This window comes from Mandrillus leucophaeus, unplaced genomic scaffold (assembly GCF_000951045.1).
Source record: "Mandrillus leucophaeus isolate KB7577 unplaced genomic scaffold, Mleu.le_1.0 Scaffold87, whole genome shotgun sequence".
Taxonomy (NCBI): domain Eukaryota; kingdom Metazoa; phylum Chordata; class Mammalia; order Primates; family Cercopithecidae; genus Mandrillus; species Mandrillus leucophaeus.
Window position 1 is genome coordinate 4,385,448 of NW_012109474.1, and position 22,315 is coordinate 4,407,762.

Consider the following 22,315-nt stretch of genomic DNA (forward strand, 5'->3'; position numbering starts at 1 on the left):
ACCAGCCAAATTTCCAATTTACTGTAATGTAACACTCATTTAAAGAAAAAACTAAACTTGGACAGGAACATAAGCGACACACTCAAAACCAAGAGCACACATACACAAAATAACTACAAGAGTGAGCAGAGATAGCTGGTTGGGGAACAGGGAGTCTATAAAAGAAAATTTTCAATTCTGTTAACTAATCTTCTAGTATAAACTGATGATTATATGAAACACACCAAGGAGAATACATTCAAGTTAATGGAAACAAGTCTTTATTAAGTAACTTTTAATATCAGAAAAATAAAACTCTTATAATTCTCTTTACAGCAAATATATAATATCAGTGCTTTGGCCATCTTAAGTTAAAGGCCCTTTATCATAAAATATATGGTTTTAAATTTTACTCAAATTGAATTTATAATCCCTATGACTTCCCTACATATACATAACAAAAGAGTGTAGTAAAATTAGCAAATACTAAACTATATTGATAATTTATCATTCTTAGTTTGTGGTTTTTAGAAACAGTACACGCACCTAATATATGTCGATTCCTTGGCTTATTAGTTGCAGTGTACAATGCAACAAAATACAAAATACATGCTTGGTGAACATTCGTTCATATCTACAAGACGGCAGCTAGAGATTAGGTTTCAATACTGACATTTACTATCCTACAAGCAATTAGCATTACATCATAATATGCCATCAAGGCAACTTTTTTTATACTGAAAAAATCAAAATAAAAACCGTTATTTGTAAACTTTTATAAGAAATGTAACTCTTCAAGTGGAAATAAAAAATAAAATTTGTCTATTTACTATTGAATACACATAGGATTTCAATTTTCATTATACTGAGAAAAAAGCTCTTTTGTGTTGGGAAAATAATGCTTCAAAAAATAATTAGTAGAAAAACCCACCAGTATAATGTTTTGTCCTTTCAATGCCAGCACAGATTTGGGAACGTACTGAGGATGAAGTTATAGACATCCACAGGTGAAATGTACGAGTGTATTTTAAATAAATCTTTCCTTGTGATTGGAAATAGTTTTTGAAATGAAGTAAACTGATTGGAGGTTGTCACAGCTGCTTTTATGAATTATGCCAAGGGCATCATTATCCCTTTCCCCTTCCTCCCTCCCCTAAATTACTAAAAAATAAAAATATATTTATAATGTGCAAGACAAATATGGATTGAACATAAAATGTTTCACATTTTGATCTATAGTCTAAAAACCAACAGCTCGAGCACACTAATGAATGGAATGTTCGCATCCTCAATTGTTAGCCAATATAGGTGCCATCCCAAAGCCCTTCCTGATATGGGAAAACCAAGGTGGCCATTTCCACATTCACCAAGAGAGGCAATGGGCAGGAATTCAGCATTCCTGATCCACTGATCATACCAGCCTTGAGAACTCTGGGCGAGATGAAAGTCGATGTAGCAGTTTTTGTCCCAAATTATAACCAGTGATCTAGTAAACTGCCATCAGCCCTATTATTACCAATAAGTAATCACAATGCATTAAAAAGTTACTTGCAATCCTGCAGAATTAGGCATAAGTTGTTGTAAAATAAAAAACAAACAAACCTGTTTTGTCAAAACTGGCAGTGTAAAGAAGGCAGCACTGGAAGTGTATGAATCGTCTGTAATGCCAAGTACCCTCCATAAACTCTTAAAGTGGTTAGGCTTTGGGACCCACTGTTTTGAAATCTTAGACGTATACACTTTTCTCATAGGCTCACACAACCTATGATTATCTTCACTCAGCCAAGTTGAACTTCAGCTTTAGCAATTCTTATATAAACTATGTCTCTGGGTCTACAGGATAGTATTAATAATTCAAACCAAACTAATAGACAAGAGACCACTTAGGTTTAGTGTTACCATAGCAGCCTTTTATAAGTTTACTAACAACTTTAGCCTAATCCCAATAAAGCCTGATAACAGTCATAAGAAATCATTAGGAAGTTTACTGGGGGGTACCATTATACCCATGCCTTTACGAGTCCATATAGAGATATAGTATTTATGTATATATATATAGTTAAGAGTGAATTTGGATTGCCTGAGTAACAGCTGTCTGGCAAACTGGACATGACGGCGTTCTCTTTTCACAGATCTTGTTGGCACATTCCATGCAGAAGAGGTTGTGGCCACATGGAACTAGGGCAGCAATAACCTCATTCTCAAAGCAAATCACACAGTCGTGCTTTCGTCTTGATTCTGGAGGTGAGCTAGAGGTGGAACCACCATTGGAAGAGGAGTAACTATTGGTACCATTAGAAAAAGCAGGGATGTATATTGGAAGGCCAACATGGTTGCCTGTACTAGGTGGGTCGCTCCTAACCCTCCGAGCAAGTGGGTGTTCTATGCTCTCAGGAAATGTAGGAGACAGACGAGGAGTAGATGGCTGACTTCCTCTGCGCTGAGTCTTCATGTTACCAGAAGGATCACTCCCAAAGCCAGAGAGTGGGTTAACTGGTTCAAATGGAGTCCAGATAGTTTGAGCAGATGTTGGTAAAGAGTCAAAGGCAGGAGAGTCAACTGCAAGGTCTTCTGAGCCTACAGATGGTAGTGTATCTCCAAACCAGAAGTTTCCTGTACTAAATGGGCTTGTTGGACTAAAGTCAGCCAGCCTGTTGCTTCCAAAGTAGGAATCTGTGGAGCCACTTCCTAGAGAACTGGAACTATCATTTCGATAATTGGATATCATTCTCGCGCGGCTAGGAGGAACAGGATTGGAGGAGAGCCACGCAGAGCCAAGAGTGCCACCTTCAAAGCTTACATCGGTACCATTGTAATGGAAATCATTCTCTTCATTGAGCTCTATATAGTTTCCTGTACGCATGGCAATATGCATTTCTATTTCTTCCCGTGCTCGGTCGACATTTTCAGGCATCCCTGTCACTTCAAAGACAGGTTCCTTATCTCTGCTCGGAGTTACTATGTAAGTGTGGGTCTGCTGCTGAATTCTTTTAATAGTTGCTCCTTTGGGTCCAACCACTAATCCTACCACACGATAAGGGACCCTGACTTGGACGGTGGTTTGACCGGGCAGATTAGGACTACATGACAATCCTCCCAGGGCAGGCCCATTTTTGTTTCGAGATGCACGAATCATGGAGAAGTGCTCTGCAGCTGAGAGGATCTCTCTTTTGGCCATGGCAACATCTTCTTTCCTTCCAGTGACAACAAAAATGGGCTCTTCACCACGAACAGGAGTCTTGATATACGTGTTTGTCTTGGCTCTCAGTGCTTTAATTTTACAACCTGTTAGAAAGAAAACATTTCATAAGAATCAACATGTACTTCAATGATATATATAAAGACAAATCACAGAATGCACCTTTTAAGCTAAGTATCTGGTTACGGGTAAGTTTTAGAGTTTTTCACAAAGCTAGGAAGTGGCAGAGCCAGAAGTAAACCTAGTTTGACCTAAAATCTATGGTCTTTTTGCTAGTCCAAGAACCTCAATTTTCACAATTATCTTACAGAAGTTCTTAAACTGACTTCTACCTAATTATCTTATCACTTTAACTTAACATTACTCTTTCCTCTGTAAAACTCAATTGATGACAAAAACACTGTGCTCATGGCTAGTAGGTCATCTCACTTCTGCTCCCACCAGTTAAATTCTAGGCCTGCTATGATTCAGTTTTGTTTATTCCCATGTTGTTTGTGCTAGGTGTACTCACGCTAGTAACTGAATTATCTGAATTATTGCATAAACTAAAGAAACACCAATGCAAAAAAGACGAGTATCTTAAAGAGCATCTTAAAGAAAAAAGCTGCTATTGAATTATGAATAGGTGAGACAGCTATAAACGGCTGGGATAAAAAAAAGTAACATAGAATGATTTTGTAATCGTTGTAAAGTCCTGCTCCATTTAAAAGAAACAGATACTGCAGATTGTATGGAATGTGGGTGCTGGGTATGGTTTTACTCAAGGACTGCTCTGATTGACAGACACAATTTCAAACAAAAGGCCTTGACAAATCCTAAGTATATTTAAGTTAAAATAAAACATCTAAGACACATGTATAACTTTACATAATTCCCCACTTTAACCAACTTTTTTTTTTTTTTTTTTTTTGAGTAATCACAGATTACTAGTGCCAACTATGTTAAGATTAGAGGGTTTCAAACTGTAACTTAAAATGTCAAGTACACATCAAGGCATAAAACTCTGGGGTTATACTTTTCAAAGACCCTAACTTGAGCTTGCCAGGATAGATGTGTTCTCATGAATATATCATACTATTCTTAGTTCATCAAAATAAAGAAGCTAGGTGCTATAATCCCAGCACTTTGGGAGGCTGAGGCAGGTAGATAACCTGAGGTCAGGAATTCAAGACCAGCCTGACCAACATGGTAAACAGGGCGAAACCCCATCTTTACTAAATACACAAAAATTAGCTGGGTATGGTGGTGCACACCTATAATCCCAGCTCCTTGGGAGGCTGAGGCAGAAGAATTGCTTGAACCTGGGAGACAGAGGCTGCAGTGAGCCGAGATTGTGCCACTGCACTCCAGCCTGGGCAACAAGAGTGAAACTCCATCTTAAAAAAAAAAAAAAAAAAAGGAGAAGCTAGGTGCTACTGAAGCTAAGTGTCACAATCTGAGCATGTCTTTTTCTTAAATATTCCCTTCCTTTTTTGTCCTTAATAAATTAATATTCTCTATACCACTTTAGTCAGATGATGCCTTTTTTTCTTTTCTTTTTTTTTTTTTTGAGACAGTCTTGCTCTGTCACCCAGGCTGGAATGCAGTGATGCGATCTCGGCTCACTGCAACCTCCACCTCCCAGGTTCCTCCTGCCCCAGTCACCCAAGTAGCTGGAACTACAGGCGTGCACCACCACGCCCAGATAATTTTTTGTATTTTTAGTAGAGACAGGATTTCACCACGTTGGTCAGGCTGGTCTTGAACTCCTGACCTTGTAATCTGGCCGCCTCAGCCTCCCAAAGTGCTGCATTACAGGTGAGCCACCACGCCTGGCTGATGCTTTCTAATAAAGCACATGATCTGATCACGTTTTTGCACAAAGTGGGACTCGTTTGTTTGCCCTTCCAAAGCATTCCCAAGCCACTAGGTGTTGAATACACAGGTTGAGTTATCCCCTATCCAAAAACACATGGGACCAGGAATGTTTGAGATTTTGGAGTATTTGCATTATACCTGCCAGCTGAGCATCCCTAATCTGAAAATCTGAAATGTTCCAGTGAGTATTTTCTTTGAGCACTATGCTGGTGCTCAAACAGCCTCAGATTTTGGAGCTCCAAAACAAAATCGGAGGGTTTTTGAGCATTTAGGATTTCAAATTTTCAGATTAGAAGTTTCAGCCTGTATCTGCTTTTGTTCCACAATAGAAAAATCAGTTAGAAGACCAGAGAGAACAACGAAACTTCCACATCTACTTATCATTTATACAGGCTAAATGTCCAGGAGATTCCCTCATTCAGCACAGCAGGAACGATTTGGTGTACAGAATTGAGATCACTTTCTATTGATGCTTAAGAAATTCTGAAAGGGGTATATGAACACAGAACTGGTCATACTCTATACTTAGGGGAGTTATTATTTGGATATGTAAGTTCACAGTGGGCTACAACTTGACAAGGTGGCAAGAAGGCAGTCAGCCACAATTACATTCCTAACAAGAGACAGACGTTATTCTGCAGAAAAACACGGGCAAATTGCATTAAGGACAAAGGTAGAATTAGTCCAAGGGTCTAGGGTTGGTCCCTTTCATTCCTTACTAATATTGACCATTAGAAAATTGAAAATAAATAGAAGAAAAAAAAAGAAAAACAGAAATAAAAGAGAAAAAAGAAAACGACATAAAAATCCCTTAATCAAACACTTCTGATACTATAAGCAACTGCCAGTCACATCCTTAGTAGAATATTTTCTGTTAAATACCTAATAGGTATGTTATTAACTAAGGAAATATGATTGAGGGTCCACAGAACACTACCTAGCCTATGGCTGGTATTAATAAATAGGTGTTTAATGCATGGTTCATTGGGTACAGATAAGACAAATGGTTTGAGCATGGGCCACTCTTGGGACACAGGCCTGGTCTACACCCAAAAGGGTCATGTGCTTATTAGGTTTTGCAGATCAGGGAAAAAAGTAACAGGAAGACAGGAAAGCCAACCCTGGGGATTTTTTGTTGTTGTTTTTTGAGATGGAGTCTCACTTTGTCGCCCAGGCTAGAGTGCAGTGGCACCACATCGGCTCATTGCAACCTCTGTCTCCTAGGTTCAAGCAATTTTCCTGCCTCAGCCTCCCGAGTAGCTGGGTTACAGGTGCCCACCATCACTCCCGGGTAATTTTTAAAATATATTTTTAGTAGAGACAGATTTTCACCATGTTTGCCAGGCTGGTCTCGAACTCCTGACCTCAGGTGATCCACCTGCCTTGGCCTCCCACAGTGCTGGGATTACAGGTGTGAGCCATCGCCCCCAGCCGCCAACCCTGTTTAAGCCACTGTCAATAAAGATAGAGGAAACTATTTCTTCACTTCCCTAAATCTTCTGATTATAGTACCCTAAACTCAGATTAGGGATTATAGGGAAGCTCACCAATCATAACATTGTTTCTATAGGAACACATATTCTGAGTTCCAAACAACTAACATGATTTCTCAACTACAAATACATTCTAACATTGGGGACTACTCGAATAGTTTTTAAAAGGTGACACGAACTAAAGGAGAAAAAACAATCTTGTTTTGTAATTTTGCAGGTGACGAAGGTATTAGTTTTTTTGGGTACTTTAAATTGAGTTTTTATTTGAAAACTCAAAGATATTTTTAAAAATCATAGAATTTATAATCTCAGAGTGACATAAAATTCAGAAGCCATATTATGATATATTAGCCTGTATTTTTTAAGTTGCTACATGGCACAAGTCACCAAAAACAAAGTAAAAAAAACCTAAAATATTTATAACATTTTCTCACTTTCTTACACACACATATACACACACGCACGCACACATCTCTCCCCTACAAATCAAAACAACAAAAACCCAATAAAAGGGTGAAAGAAACAGCTAACATCAAAGTAAATATACAAATGGCTCTGAAGATGGAAATTCCCATTTTCATGGGAACTGACCTATTATTTTCCACCTATAAGACTGTCAAAGAACAAAAACCTTATAACAATGGTAGTAAGAGTGGGGAAAAGAACTCTCATATTTAGCTGTGAGAGTATAAACTGCCCTCTAAGAGCTATCACAGTTATAAGCCCATGTACTCTTACATTTCTACAATCTTCTTGTAGAATTGATCCTGTAGAAATATGTGCACAAGTACAAAGTAACTTTTGTATTTTATAATTATTGAATTAGCATGAGGCTGGTACAGCTATATAATGGTATGCTATACACTTATAAAACTGGTTGACTTAGGGGGACAGGGAAGGAGGGAGGCAGTTTTCACTGTATATTCTTATTTATTTTTTTAAATAAATTTTGAGTCATACATACACATTACTTTTTCAAATAAATTAAGTTAGAAAAGAAAAACAAATCAAACATACAGAAATGATATACTTTACTAGTCTTAGCATATTGATTAAACTTTTGGTTAGTACTACCGATATTATTTTAAATTACAGTAGCCCCCCTCCCTTATCTGCAGTTTCACTTTTTATCATTTCAGCTCCTTTCAGTCAACCATAGTCCAAATGCAGGTGGATATAGTACAGTATAAAAAGATATTTGAGAGTAAGACCACGTTCACCTAACTTTTATTACAGTATATTGTTGTAAGTGTTCTATTTTATTATTGTTAATCTCTTACTCTGTCTTGTTTATAAATCAAATGTTACACAGGTATGTGCATATAGGAAAAAACATAGTAGGTATATATAGGGTTTGGTACTCTGTGGTTTCAGGCATCCACTTAAGGTCTTGGGAAGGCATCCCTGTTGGATAAGGGGGGACCTACTGCACACAAACAGCAGGGTAAACGATTTCGTAGCCTCAAAGTTGAACAAAGTTTTGAAATTTAAAAATGTGAGGACTACACTTCTTATAGCTAGAGATAAAAATCCATGTATGGCAAGCTGTATTCAAGGTAATCAATGGGCGGAAGTCTAGACTAGACTGTTTGGAGGTCAAGAACTAATTTTATCTTGATTTGGAAGTAAATTCCCTAAAAAAAGAGTCTCCAACTTACCTCACTGGTGTAGGAACCCATTTTCCCTTCCTACATCACTGTTGCTGGGGCCACGTTTCACCTTAAAACCCTTTAGCTGCAGCTAGAACTCTGGTCCTCTCACTCCCTGATACAGTAAAGGATTCTGCCTTGCTTCTCCAGGGTAAATAAAGATAAGGGTATCTTTATTTAGGGTAAATAAGTAAGGGTATTTATTTATTTACTCCAGGGTAAATAAATAAGGCTTTTCCTAGCCTTAGAAATTAAGACGGGGAGGTCCTCTGTTGCTGGGAGAGGGATTGAAAGAAAAGAAATTAAAGAAATAAATTAAAAAAAAGAAAAGAAAGAAAAGAAATTAAAAATCTAAAAAAAAGAAAAGAAATTAAAACAAAGGTAATCTTCAGTGTTTTTCAAACCATGGGTTGCAGTATCAATTCAGTGGGTGCAATTAGCATTTAAAAAAAGGACTCACTATGTTCCTAATGTTTCAGTGAAATATATAATGGGCTGCAATATAAAATGTTCTTTTTCCTGCCAGAAAAGCTTAAAACCACTACACAATATCATCTTTAAGGCCACTTTCTAGTTCCATAGCACATGTGAAATGACGTACTTACAACTAAGAACCAGTACAGTGACAGTGAAATGGAGGGAATGTGGCATTACTGAGAAAACCTGGGTTTAAGATCTGACTTTACAGATGAAATTTTCATACAGTTGAAAATGGTAATACTATAGTTCTGCTCTATGGTCACCTAAAGTAGCTTGTGCAGGCCAGAGAGCCCAGACATATTTATAACACTGAATTTTAAAAACCCATTATTTATTTTCCAGCCACCAGCAACACATCTTGGATACTTAGAGCAGGATTTTTCGTTTTGTTTTTGTTTTTAAACCACAGTTCATTTAGATGGCAGCAAAAAGACTACATGGCCTATCTATACCACTTCCCAACAGAAAAAGCACCATGTGATAAAGAATTGAGTTAACATTTAGGTCACCAGTAATGTACAATTAAGCAGAAAATAAAAGTCCATGGAGCTGTTCATCATTCACCACTAAATCCTTTAAAAAGCTATGGTAGACAGTATGATAGGCAGAATCCTAAGACGGTTCCTCAAGATTCCTGGGCCTAGTGTACACATACTTTCAGTTAAACAAACACCAACCTACGTGGCCCCTGTGAAGGGACTCTGCAAATATAATTACAATCCAAATCAGTTCACCTTAAAATAGTAAAATTATCCAGATTATCTGGGTGGGCCTGACCTAATCACAAGTTTTTTTAAAGCAGAGGTTTTGGCTGATTGTGGTGGCTCATGCCTGTAATTCTAGCACTTTGGGAGGCTGAGGCCAGAGGACTGCTTGAGGCCAGTTCATGACCAGGCTGAGTAATGTAGCAGGACCCTGTTTCTACCGGGAAAAAAAAAAAAAATTAGCCATGTATGGTGGTGTATCCCTGGAGTCCTAGCTACATGGGAGGCTAATAACGTGAAGAACTGCTTGTGTCCAGGAGGTCACGGCTGCAGTGGGTTATGACCACACCAATGCACTCCAGCCTGGGCAACAGAGTGAGACCCTGTCTCTTAAAATATATATATATATTTTTTTCCTAGCATGACTCAGAAAAGAAGTCAGAGATATGTGCTCTGGCTAACCTGGAAGAAGAAAGCTAACAATGTATGTTGTAAATTGCCTATGGTGACCCCAAGACAAGGAACTTCCAAGTGTCTTCTAGGAGCTGTGAGCTAGAAGAAAAATGGAGGTGGAGGTCATCATCCTGCAACACCCATCTCCCAGCCCCTGCTCAAAATGAATTTTATCAACAACCAGCAAGCTTGGGTAAGGACATGAGCCGCAGATAAGCACTGCAGTCCTGCCCAATACCTTGATTTGAATGCAGTGAGACCCTGAACAGCACACCATGCCTAGACTTCTGACCTACAGAAATGGAGATGATAAATTTGTGTTGTTTTAAGCTGCTAAATTAGCAGTAACGGTTACAAAGCAATAAAAACTACTAGAGATTCTCAGAGCCCTTAAAAACTCCACAATCACTGCCCCAAGAGAGCAGAGACTAAAATGTTAGATATATTACATTCTTATTCAATACTCTAAAAGACATTCTGGAAGTCTCTCAAGAATTATTATAAGTAGCTTTTGGCCGTGTGTGATGCCTCAAGCCTGTAATCTCAATGCTTTGGGGGGCTGAGGCAGGAGGATTACTTGAGTTCAGGAGTTTGAAACCAGTCTGGGCAACATGGCAAAACCCCGTCTCTACAAAAAATATAAAAAACTATCTGGGCGTGGTGGTGCACACTTGTGGTCCCAGCTACTTGGGAGGCTGAGGCTGGGAGGATCACCTAGGATGTCGAGGCTGCAGAGAGCTGAGATCGTGCCACTGCATTCAAGCCTGGGCAACAGAGTGAGACCCTGACTCAAAAAAAAAAAAGGAAAAAAAAAAATAGAATTAGGAAGCAGCTTTCAACATAAAATACTACATTAAGGTGTTACAGTAAATATGGAATTGTCAACAGTTCAATTCAAGTCCAAAAATATTTGTCCTTTAATTCCCTATTACCTGCTTTAGTTTCCTAATGCTGCCATAACAAGTTCCCATAGTGGCTTTAATGACATAAATTTATTATTTTTACATATATTTGTTATTTTACAGTTCGGTGGGTCACACATCTGATATGGGTCTCAACAGGGCTAAAATCAAGGTGTTTGCAAGGGCTGTGTTCCTTGCAAGAAGGCTGAGGGATCCAGTTCCTTGCACATGCAGGTTGTTGGCAGAGTTTGATTGCTTGCAGTGAAAGGACTGAGCATCCTTGCTGGCTGTCAGCTGAGGGCCATTCCCAGCTTCCAGAGGCCACCACCTACATTCCCTGGCTTGTGACTCCTTTCAGCTTCAGAGTGAGCAACGGAGGCTGAGTCCTTCTCATGCTTCAAATCTTCTTTCTCAGATCTCAGACCCAACTGGGAAAGGTTTTCTGCTTTTAGGGTCTCATGTGTTTATACCCAGACGATCATCCAGATGATCTCAAGCTCCCCAAAGCAAGGTCTATACCCTCAATTGCATCTGCATAAACACCTGCAACATCCCTTTTGCCAAATAAGGTGACGTGTTCAGAGTTCCTGGGGGATTTGGACACGGACTTCTTTGGGTGGGTAGGATACTCTACCTATGACATTATCTTTCTCCTTTCCTTCAATTATTTTCCTTTTTCTTCCAAGTATCTAGCTTTTAAATCCCAATTCAGGAATAGTAACCCGAAGGCCAGGGCAGTGAACAGACATAAGGTAGGGTCAGGAAAGGTTTGGGGAATCACAAGCATTGGAATAGGTGAAGGGATAAAGCTAAAAATCAAATAAGGGCTGGGTGTGGTGGCTCACATCTGTAATCACAACACTTCGGGAGGCAGAGGTGGAAAGACTGCTTGAGGCCAGAAGTTCGAGACCAGCCTGGGCAACATAGTGAGACGCCCATCTCTATAATAAACAATTAAATATTAAAATAAAAATATCAAATAGGGAGAAAATATATAAGCCAAGTGTTTACAATGACTTTTACTAGGAGATTACGTTTATGCTGGGAGATTAGTGGTTTGGTATGTGATACACAAGTAAAAGTAGCTTCCACTTATCCTAGGTGTTCCCAGCAAAATCACTGCTTGGGTGAACTTTAAGAGCATTTTATCAATTGTGAGATAAAGTGCAGCCTAATGCCTGAACTTACCCATTCACATGTTAAATTCCCTATAAAGATGCTAGTGTTACTTCCAGGTGGTATAAATGAACCGGCATCATTTCTGCTCTCAAGCTCAGTCTAGAGGGAAATTCAATACTGAATACGAGAACTGGTTTAAAGGTACCTACAAAGCAGTAGGTACATACAAAAGGAGATGACTTTACTACTTACGGTAAATAAAAGAAAGCTTTAAAGGCATTTGAACTGAGGCTTAAAGACAGCGGTTTTGCCAGATGGGAAGGAGAGCAGAGGGAACAGCAAGTGCAAAAGCAGGGAATCAAGAGTACGGGATGGCACAGTCAGACAACTGGGTTCAGTAGTGTGAGAACTTCAAGTCACTGGAGGGTAGAATGGCAGGGATAAAGCTGGATGGGGAGACAGAAGTCTTCGATGTCAGGCAAGGGAATTTCGACTTTATCGTAGACTAGAAAAAATTGGAGGTAGAAGGTAACATAATCAGATATGCATGTTAAGACTAGTAGGAGCATAAAAGATGCAAAAGAGACAAGACAGGGGACTCACCGCAAAGCCTATCACAATAATGAACAGAAAAAGGCTGAGAATGAAGGTCAGAATGCAAGTCTGGGGCTATGTATGACCACTGTTATGAACATCAAGTACTTGTGTTGTAGATTTTGCAAAAAGGAATTTGTTTTCTAGAAACTAAATTCATTATGTTTTCCATTCATTTCATACATTAGCTACAAATATAAGGTGACTGAAGAAAGTTCAAACCCTTACAAGCAAACACCAAAATTGCATCATGTATATATTTTCACTTTTGGTAGTCCTTGGGGTTTTTCTTCAAAAATTTCCCAAGAGGTTTTGTTTTGAAGGGTAAAGAGAGGGGAGTTAAACATCTTGAGTAGCTCTTCTTACCTTCAAGAAAAATGAAACTCTTTGGCCTGAAATTAAGTCCCTAGCCCTTCTGCACATTAAGTGGCCATAACCTACCTTCTCCCAGACTTCATCCCCCAAATATGTCTTGTTCCTCTTCTATCTCTGCTCAGTTATTTCCTTACATAACCTGGAAAATCCTCCTAGTATTCCTTTTCCTCTCAGAGTTATTTGAATAACAAACATGGCCATTTGGAAAAGATAAAACTATGTGTAAAAGGCTCCACGAACTCAAGAATAATACAAACATACGCACAACTCATTATTACAGCTATCATGTATGAATCCTTCAAGGTCCAGTTCAAGGGAAACAATATAAGGAGCAAAAAATTGACTATCTGCAGGACTGGGAACCTGCTGTTTCAACATTAGGGCAAACTATGATTAAAGATACTTCCTTCATTTGTTTTTCGCAAAGATTAAATGAAAAAATGTATCAAACATGCTTACTACAATGCCTGTTACTCATTTAAGTACTTAGCCCAAATTGTCTTAATTCCACACTCCTTTCATCATACGACTTTCCCCTAAAAACACATCATTTTGGGAGGCTGAGACAGGAGAATCGCTTGAACCTGGGAGGCAAAGTTGCGGTCAGCTGAGATCATGCCACTGTATTCCAGCCTGGGCAACAAGGGCGAAACTCCGTCTCAAAAAAACCCCAAAACCAAAAAACAAAAACAAACAAAAAAACCCTAAATCATCTCACAAGTTTCATGATATATAAGAATGAATGAGGGGGTCGTATTAATAATTTTATACAAAATAAGGTCCCTTTCCCCTTGGGAAGAGTCTAGACAGAATATTCAAAAGCTCCTTTCATTTTATAGAAGCACATACAATACTGTATTAAGGTGTTACAGCAAATATGGAATTGCCATTAGTTCAACTAATCAATTCTTGTATTCTATCTTCAAAAACTGATGAGTATCAGCTAAATCCCAGTAAGAATGTTTCTTGTGTACACAACATTAATTCAACATTTTAAGTAATAATTTAAGAATGCAATGTATTCCTAAATGCACAATATAAAACTAATAGCTTTCCTTTCTAGGGTTCAAGTGGCCTCCTTGTAGCTATTTCAAGTGAAGAATATTGTTTGTCTCACTTTAGGGATTACTATGACAATACTTCAAACAGCTTCATTTATGTGATTTTAGTTTCATTATCAGTATTCATATAAACATTTAATGCCTTCAATCAAGTAGCATCTACTGTACTTCAAACAAAACTGCCAAACAACTTGAGGTTGACTGGGTCCTTAAATAAAAAGCTGTTTGGATGGGTGTGGTGACTTACGCCTGTAATCCCAGCATTTTGGGAGGCCAAGGCGGGTGGACTGCTTGAGCTCAGCTTCGGCTCAGAAGTTCAAGACCAGCCTGGGCAACGTAGTAAATTCCCGTATCTACCAAAAATACAAAAAATTAGCCAGGTGTGGTGGTGTGCACTTATGGTACCAGCTACCGGGGATCACTTGGGCCTGGGAGGCGGAGGTTGCAGTGAGCTGAGATTGCACTATTGCACTCCAGCTTGAGCAACAGAGTGAGACCCTGTCTCAAAAAAAAAGGCTGAGAATAAAGGCAAGAGGGAAGAAAACCCCAATTAACACAATGTGGAAAGTACAACGATAAACAATGAAATGGCAAGTTTATAATTTAAAAATTCAGCTCAATAAAATAAACAGGAAGTATTCCATTTTGTTTTAGGTACTTTAACCAATATTAAGAATGCAAAGATGACTAAGATTCAGTTCTACCTTCACTGACTTGCATTAACTTCAAGCACTAAAAGTATTTAGTGACACGTGTTCACGTACAGATAGTGATCTATTTTCTTTTCTTTTCTTATACTGCTGGTTGGTGACAGTAGTCAGATCTTCTACAATATCCTTGCTGATTTTTGTCTACTTGTTCTACCACTTACTGAGATAGGTACGTTGAAGTCTCAAACAATAACAGCTTGAGACCTTGGGTAAGTTGTTTGTACCTCTATAGAATTGTCGTCTTTTTGGTGGAATTAAGAAAGGATTAAATGAGATGATACATGTAGTTTTTGCACAGTGCCTGACACAAGTTTGTTATTAAAAGACAAGTGAACTGATTTTTATACGGAGTTAACATTTAAAAAATACTCCTAAAGATAAAACATACTATAAACTCTGCAAAATTGAGAAGATTTTGCAAAGTCAATCTATCTAATTGGTAATATGAAATCTGGTTTACTTTTACGTAATTTTAGGGACTCCCTTTGGACAAAAATCAGAATATAAGAACTGTGACAGACCACCTAGTTAAATCTCATTTTAGACATGAGGAAAATCGAAGCCTAAAATTGTCCAGTTATAAACTAGTGACCCCTAAACCAACGTTCTCTCAAGTTGTCTTATTTTCCTAAATCCCAGTAAGAATATTTCTAGTGTATTTTTAGGAGTGGAGAATTACCTGCATGTACAAGGTATTTTAAAAAACAGAAGTTAAATTAAATCTAAAACCTCTCTTTTTTCACTTATTTTAGACAAGACAATAAAAAATATTTAATGAAAAGGTTTATTATTTGGCCTTTCGGTAAACCTGAAAGAAAAAACCAGAAGAGGGTGTTAATTAGAGATGAAAGGCAGAAGTTTTCCTAACTGGGGAGCTTGAAATTATGTTCATGCTCTTTAGAGAATGTTAACAGAAACCGTAGAATTATCTATTTGGGTACCTACCATACAATGGAATTAGATTCATTTGTAAATGATTCTCTTCCAGACTTGCTTGGTTCTTTGCCAGGAAATACATTTCCAAAGCTCTGATTTTAAATAAATTTTAAGATATATTGTAAATTTAAAAAATATAACTTACGTAATTTATTGGTATCGCCTAGGAAAAACTTACCAAAATCACATTTTTTTTGGCTTTAACTAGCATTTGTTCAGAGTATAAAAGAAATTTAGCAGTAAAAATTTACCTTATCTGATATATAATTTATCATCTCTGTACTTTCAATTGTACTGTCAATTTCTACTAATGCTATCTTCTCAAACTTGATCCTTACAACAAATGAGGGAAAGGGAAGAGAGAAACCTGAAAGAACAAGTAGATGAAGTAGGTTTTTTCCAGAAGGAAAAACAGGCTCAGAGAGGTTAAGTGATTTATCCAAGGTCACAGGCAGCAAGTGGCAAAACGCAAGGTTTCTAACTCCAAGTTCAATGTCCTTTCCTGCATTATACTAAATGGCACTGGTAGAAAGGCAGAAGAGAAGGCAAAGGGAAAGGGAGGCACAGAGAAGGGAAATAATAATAAAAAGGTGAGCCCCAAATACAAATATACACTTTTACACTGGTAACCATTTTGGGAGCTCTTTTCTAGTTGTTTGAAGCCATTCCCTCCCCACTTCCCCTTCAATCATGTTCAAGACCAAATTCTTTATGCTTACCTTCAACTACATCTGCAGTTTTCATTGAAGGATTTTCTTTATTATTTTAAGGCTTAGTCTTATAATTCCATGATACAACTTTACTTGTGACCAAACCAGGCTTCTCTGCATGCAATGATGAAATGTAGTCCGCACTTATTGGACAAGGGCAACAAACACTTGAATTATCCTTATATCTCAAACACTGGCACGGAAGAGGTCTTACAGTTAGTGTAACTCAAAATTCTCAAAGTCAGTTATAGAACAAAGACTCGAACTACTCAAACAGTATTAGACTATGCATACATTCAATTTAGTATATCTGGGTTTGGTAATCTTAACATTAGAAAATTATTTTCAAGGCTTAAATATCAGATTTAATCTTTGTCTCTATACAGTAACTAATGGTAGCATGGGAAAAATTTTAAAAGTAAATCCAAAAATTATGGTATATAAGCTATTTGGGAAGCATTAAGGATGCAGTTTAATAAAAAACATATCACTTAAGGATCACCTGAATATCAATGGAGATTTAAACATAATTATCCATGATCTATTTAGAGCTTCTTAAAAAGCTTTTTTTTTTTTTTTAAGTGCAAATACACTCATTTAGTATCTTATGAACATTATCTACTTTTTCATCTTGAGTTTGGTTACAAATTCTACATGGCAGGAATGACACTATTTAAAATTCTATAAGAATCCTATAAATTATAAAATAGGACTGTGGTAGTCATCATGGCTCTCCTTGTGGGCACAGAGTTGTAATATACTTTCTCACCCATTTGAAGTTAGGTGTGGCCAGACGATTTGCTTTAATGAAATATGAGCAGATGTGATAAGCATTACTTCTGGATCTAACATTTTAAGATCAGTATGTGCTATGCCGTAGTCTTTCATCTTCTGGCACAACGGTAGATCAGTAATACTGGAGATGGCGGCTGCTGTTGGCCTGGGTCCCTGAATGACTAAAATGAGCAGAGCCCCTATGAACAAGAAATAAACCGTGGTTGTTTTTAACACTGAGGTGTCAGAGTTCTTTGTTAACCATAGCGTAACAAGCCCATCTTGACAGAAGTGCCAGGTATCTAAAAGGCCTTCAGATATCTGTTGGTTCTAGTTGTGTGAAACTATCTGCTAAAGCCAAAAAAGGCGGACGTAACTAAACGGTGGTTCCCAATTAATTTCAGATTTACCTTAACAAAAGTAATGTGCTTACCACTTAATAGTTTCATATATGTCAATTTCTTTGTGTATCTTCCAGAGTCTCTACAGGAATTGTAGATACGATTAGGCCCAGGTGCAAAAGAGGAATCTGAAGCCTAGGGAGTTTAAGTGACTTGTTTAAGATTACATAGTGAGTTATTGGCACAGGAATATCTATTTCTGATTTGGCTCTTTCCAATATACCACAGCCGAACAGAGACTGTTACAGGCAGTTTGGTGTAGCTACAACACGTATTTTTATATTAAAATACACATACTAAAACATTTTTTAAATCAGCTTAAGGCAAAAGTATTCAAAACCAAATCAGCAATATATTAAGCACTACCTTATAACTAAATGCTACCTTTCCTTAAAAACTTATGCTGTGAAGAACCACCTAGAATTCCAACCCATAAACATTGTTTGAAAATTTTCTAGGTAGAAATCTCTAACAGACTAACACAAATACTTGGTTTCCTGGATCATTTTCAGGTTGTTGGTAACCAAGGGGTACAAAATATACCCTTGAACTACCACTTCATTTCCCATTTCCTCCCTAGTGAATCAGAATAGTTCATTAGCTGAATAAGGCAGGAAGTAAGGCAGTAGATTTCCCCACCCATTTGCAAAAACAATTACAATAATTGAACCCTTCTCAAGGGTCCCAGAGCTAATACAAACCATTATTAACGAAATTTAAATTTTAAAGCCTAGAAAAATTGTAATACTTAATTTTTAAAGCTAGTGTCTATATATACACAAATTAACTCTCAGAACTACAAATGACAGTGAATTTTTAGCTAGACACAGAACTATATTACAGTTATAACTGTGCCTTGTGGGTAGCAGAGACACCAAAATTTTATCAAGTAAACTAATTTGGATAGTGATATTTTAAATTATGCATACTAGAAATTCAGTATCCTACGATTAGGACACAAGTTAATCCAAAATACTAACCTTCCAGAGCAGAATGCTTCAATACTGAGGCGGCAATGTAGAGTACAAAGAATTTTATTTCTGATGTCAAACTATACTAAATCCAAACTCCACTATTTGAGCAAGTTAGCTCTCAAAACCACAGTTTCTACCGCTCTAAATGGCAGTAACCACCTAGCAGGGTTAAAGGGCACTGGTAAAGCACCTAGCATAGTACTAAGCAAAGAGAAGGCCAACAATGCACCCTCATCCCCATAAAAGAAAAAGACAATGTGCTGTAGCGTCATTCTGAAACTATTTATTCTCATGAAATATGTATTTCTCCTTGAAGAGAAAATTTATGTACAGCAAGACCAAGCTTTCTCTTTCTCTCGTATAAACCTTATTTCAGTTGTGTTAGAGCTTGAAGGGTGGTTCCACCCTAAGAAATTGGGAAGACAACTTGAAACAGTGTAAAGTATTAATTGTTAATAAAGAATTTTGTTTTATAATGTGTAATATATTAAGCACACTTACTAGTCATACATAAAAACCCAGAGATTGGGAGTATGCACATTTTTTTGGACAGGGTGGACAATAAAAAGAAGCTAGAGATGACTTTTCTAGACTATGTGGCTAGAGAACACACATATCCCATCAATTGAAGTCTAATGAAAATAATGAAAAATACACATTTATCCTAATAGTAATATAAAATATTGGGTTACAAGTCTCTAAACAACTGAATTTATGACATTCAGTATTAATTTATAATGTAGTTAAGAATGGGTACACAGTTCTATTTTAATTCACTTTTTAGTCTAAATGGATATAAATGACTGTACAAACTGGAACAAAAACCTGCTGACTAAAATTAGACCTGTTAATCACTGTTAATATGTCTTGCAGGTACTATACTTAAAAACAGAGATGTTCTAAGTTTGTAAAATTAGGTCTTAAAATCTGTTGTCAGGTTTATTTTTGATGTCCATATTCTAAAACTTTTTTTGATTATATTCAGTTCCTGGCTTCATACTGTTGTTTCACAATAGATGCAATGCTTTAAAATACAAGGCCAATTTAACATTTACAAATGACCATATGCTACTGGGGAGTATAAATTCGAGGTCAAACACTCTGCCAACTTTCATCGGTATCAAAAGCGGTAGCTTGTGTTTAGGAAAACACTGGAGCTCAGAGGCCATCTACATGAGTTGCTAGTCTATGTGACTCAGAATTCCATTTGTCCTGCTCTTTGCTTCAGAGCTGAAGTCATAAATGTCTCCATCTGTGACATAATTATTTCCAAAATCAATTAAGAGATGTCAAACAGAAAATTGTGGCTTCAGGTAATACATAAAATGGCAGAAATGGATAATTTAATCTTAAGGATGAAAATTTAGCTCCCTCAAAGCAAACAAGAAAATGAAATGATTTGCCCTGTTTTCCTCACTTAGGACAAGTTCTCTCCCATGGGGAAATATCATACTGTAAAAGGATGTGAACATTAGAAGTTACTTAGTTCTCCATACGAGTAAGCAAATAACTTTACAGGTTTTATTACTATCGTGCTGGGACATGGGGGTGGCAAAGGGGTACAATGATCCACAAGTTGAATGGTTCAAAATAGCAAAAGGACCAGATTTTCTGCTTTTAAGACAGAGGATGACGACATACTTTTAACAGTATTGTCAACTCCGGGAAAATACAAGGTTTAAATGGAAGAGCCAGCAATTTGTCTCCATGTCCTAAGACATAATTAAATTCAACATTTCCTTATTAACCAAATAAGCACAGCCCTCAAAAGAAAAACTAAGGCTTTATCTCATTTCCTATCATGTAATAGCTGGTACAAAATAAAAACTTGGAATTCACTTTTAAAAAATTGATTTCTATAAAGATAACAATGTACACAAGGGCCATTCTGCAGTGCTTTACGGGGTCTCTACTATAAAGAAGGACAAAAGTTTGTATTAAACTAAATCTATAAAATATGTTATCTTGTCCCTCTGTAAAACTAGCACGTAAATGGTTTTTTCCTTTGTTACCCTAGACTGTTATCATAAGCACACTGAAGCAACTTGTCCTGAGAAGTGGCATCTTCATATGGCATTCAGACTTCTTCACATTCCGGTGTGAACGCCTGCCTTCCCCCTTTTCCACCACTCCCCTTTACAGACCTCAAGTATCAAAACAACACTACTTGGCAATTATACCTAGAAGATGGTCCTCCACACCACTCCTCACATTGTTCTTCCACAGTTTTTCAATCTCCATTTGTTAAACTCCTTCCTACCCACTTTCCAAGGCCCTCCACGGTAGGTGTTCTCCTATCTGATACTCTGTCACACTAAATATACTATAGTTAGTGCCATTCTACTGTTTATTAGACTGTTATCTTCTTAAGGGCAGAAAGTCTGAATTAACTTCACATTCTCAATACCACAAACTCAAAACCTGGCAAAATACATGCTTGGTACATGGCGATTCCTCAGTGTTCTCACATGAATGGTCAACTCATTCTGATGCAAATTGAGATGTTGTAATTTTATCCCATGTAAAGAAAAGTTTTATCCTGGATTATTACTCTAAGTATCGTCAAAACCAAACAAACCAGGTATTTGAAACTCATTAACCAGAAAAACACACATAAGCTACCTCTCAATTGAAAGGTCCAGCTTTGAACAGTGTTGGTAAGTGCCAATCATCAGGCAGTCTGAAATAAGCTATCTCCTTTATCCAGATTTCATATGAGTTTTTATTAAAATCCTACAGATAGGAAAGAAATGAGCCAACTCTGATATGTGAAACCACTATTTCGACAGACCTCTTATTTATGTGTACTTTAGACCACTTGGGAAAGATGAGATCATTTAAGCAGCAGCGCCATCATCTCGCTTTATTTGACCCCAACAATGCTCTCAACCTAACAGTAAAGAGGCATGCATCAACCAGGCTAAACCATATTGTCATGCGGTGGCAGCAGGTAACATTTGCCCCTTTCACAAAGGGAAAAAGCTCCCATAAAGAACTTAGGACCTTCCCTAAAAATGTCGGATACAGAGGTACCCCAAGCATCCCCTTCCCCCACCTTCACAAATCTACTCCTGGAATCTGAGACATAGGTCCTTTGTCTGAACAATGTGGGAGGAGTCTGTCTGCAGTACTGGTGTGCTGGCAAGTGAAGAGGAGAATTAACTGAAAACTGTATAAACACAGAAGTTTCTTAATTACCTTAGTGTCCAATTTTTCTTCATCCTGCACACCGAACAGTTTCAAAAGACAGCCAGTGTGTCAGTGTGTCTTTCCCAGACTTGAAACGTATCGAGAGGAATACAGTAAGATCGGCGGCAGTGAGTTGGGCTGCTTTTCCAAAGCTGTTTCTGAACAGCGGAGGAGCAGGGGATGGCGGTGATACCGACCATTTGAACATCCCTTCCCTCCCCAGTGAGCTCAGTCTACAGGCCTCCATTTCTGTCCTTTTCTTCATCTGAACAAGTTCTTGTAAGGGAGGCTGAACGCTTTAAAAAGAAGACACTCGGCGGCGCAAACTTGCAATCTCGAAGGTTTCCGTACCCAAGAGCGAACCCACAACTCCTCGAGCCCGACCTTTTACCACCTCACTGAGGTTTCTGGTGCCACGCCAGCCTGGTGTTCCACGAATACAGCCCAAGTAACGTGAACACCACAGGACTGGGTCGCCCGAAAAACTTCACACTTTTTACCAGGCGAGACGAGCGAAAAAGCGTGGGTTTTCGCAAGGTGACCCATCTTCATATCTGGTCGACCCTCGGCTCCTCCCAGACCCCTTCGGGGTGGATCTGGGGGCCTCGCCGGGTTCGCCCTTTCCGTCCCATGCTCATTTCTCTCGTCTCCCCACCCACGCCCGGGGCCATGCCCAGCTGGACCTCCCCACCCCTGCACTCACCCTGGCGGCCGACGATCTCGGCGACGTGCTCGGAGCTGGGCACCGGGACGCAC

The 22,315-nt window shown here is 38.1% G+C and overlaps 1 protein-coding gene across 1 annotated transcript in view; it reads right to left on the bottom strand.

The window, feature by feature from the left end:
* Positions 1 to 237: 237 nt before the first annotated feature.
* Positions 238 to 22,315, bottom strand: part of MEX3C (mex-3 RNA binding family member C) — a 25,583-nt gene continuing 3,505 nt past the window's right edge. The window contains exons 3-4 of the mRNA XM_011969056.1: positions 22,263 to 22,315; positions 238 to 3,264 (exon numbers count right to left, since the gene is read on the bottom strand). Coding sequence (XP_011824446.1) covers positions 2,039 to 3,264; positions 22,263 to 22,315 — 1,279 coding nt within the window. The 3' untranslated portion in view covers positions 238 to 2,038. The remainder of the gene's footprint in view (positions 3,265 to 22,262) is intronic.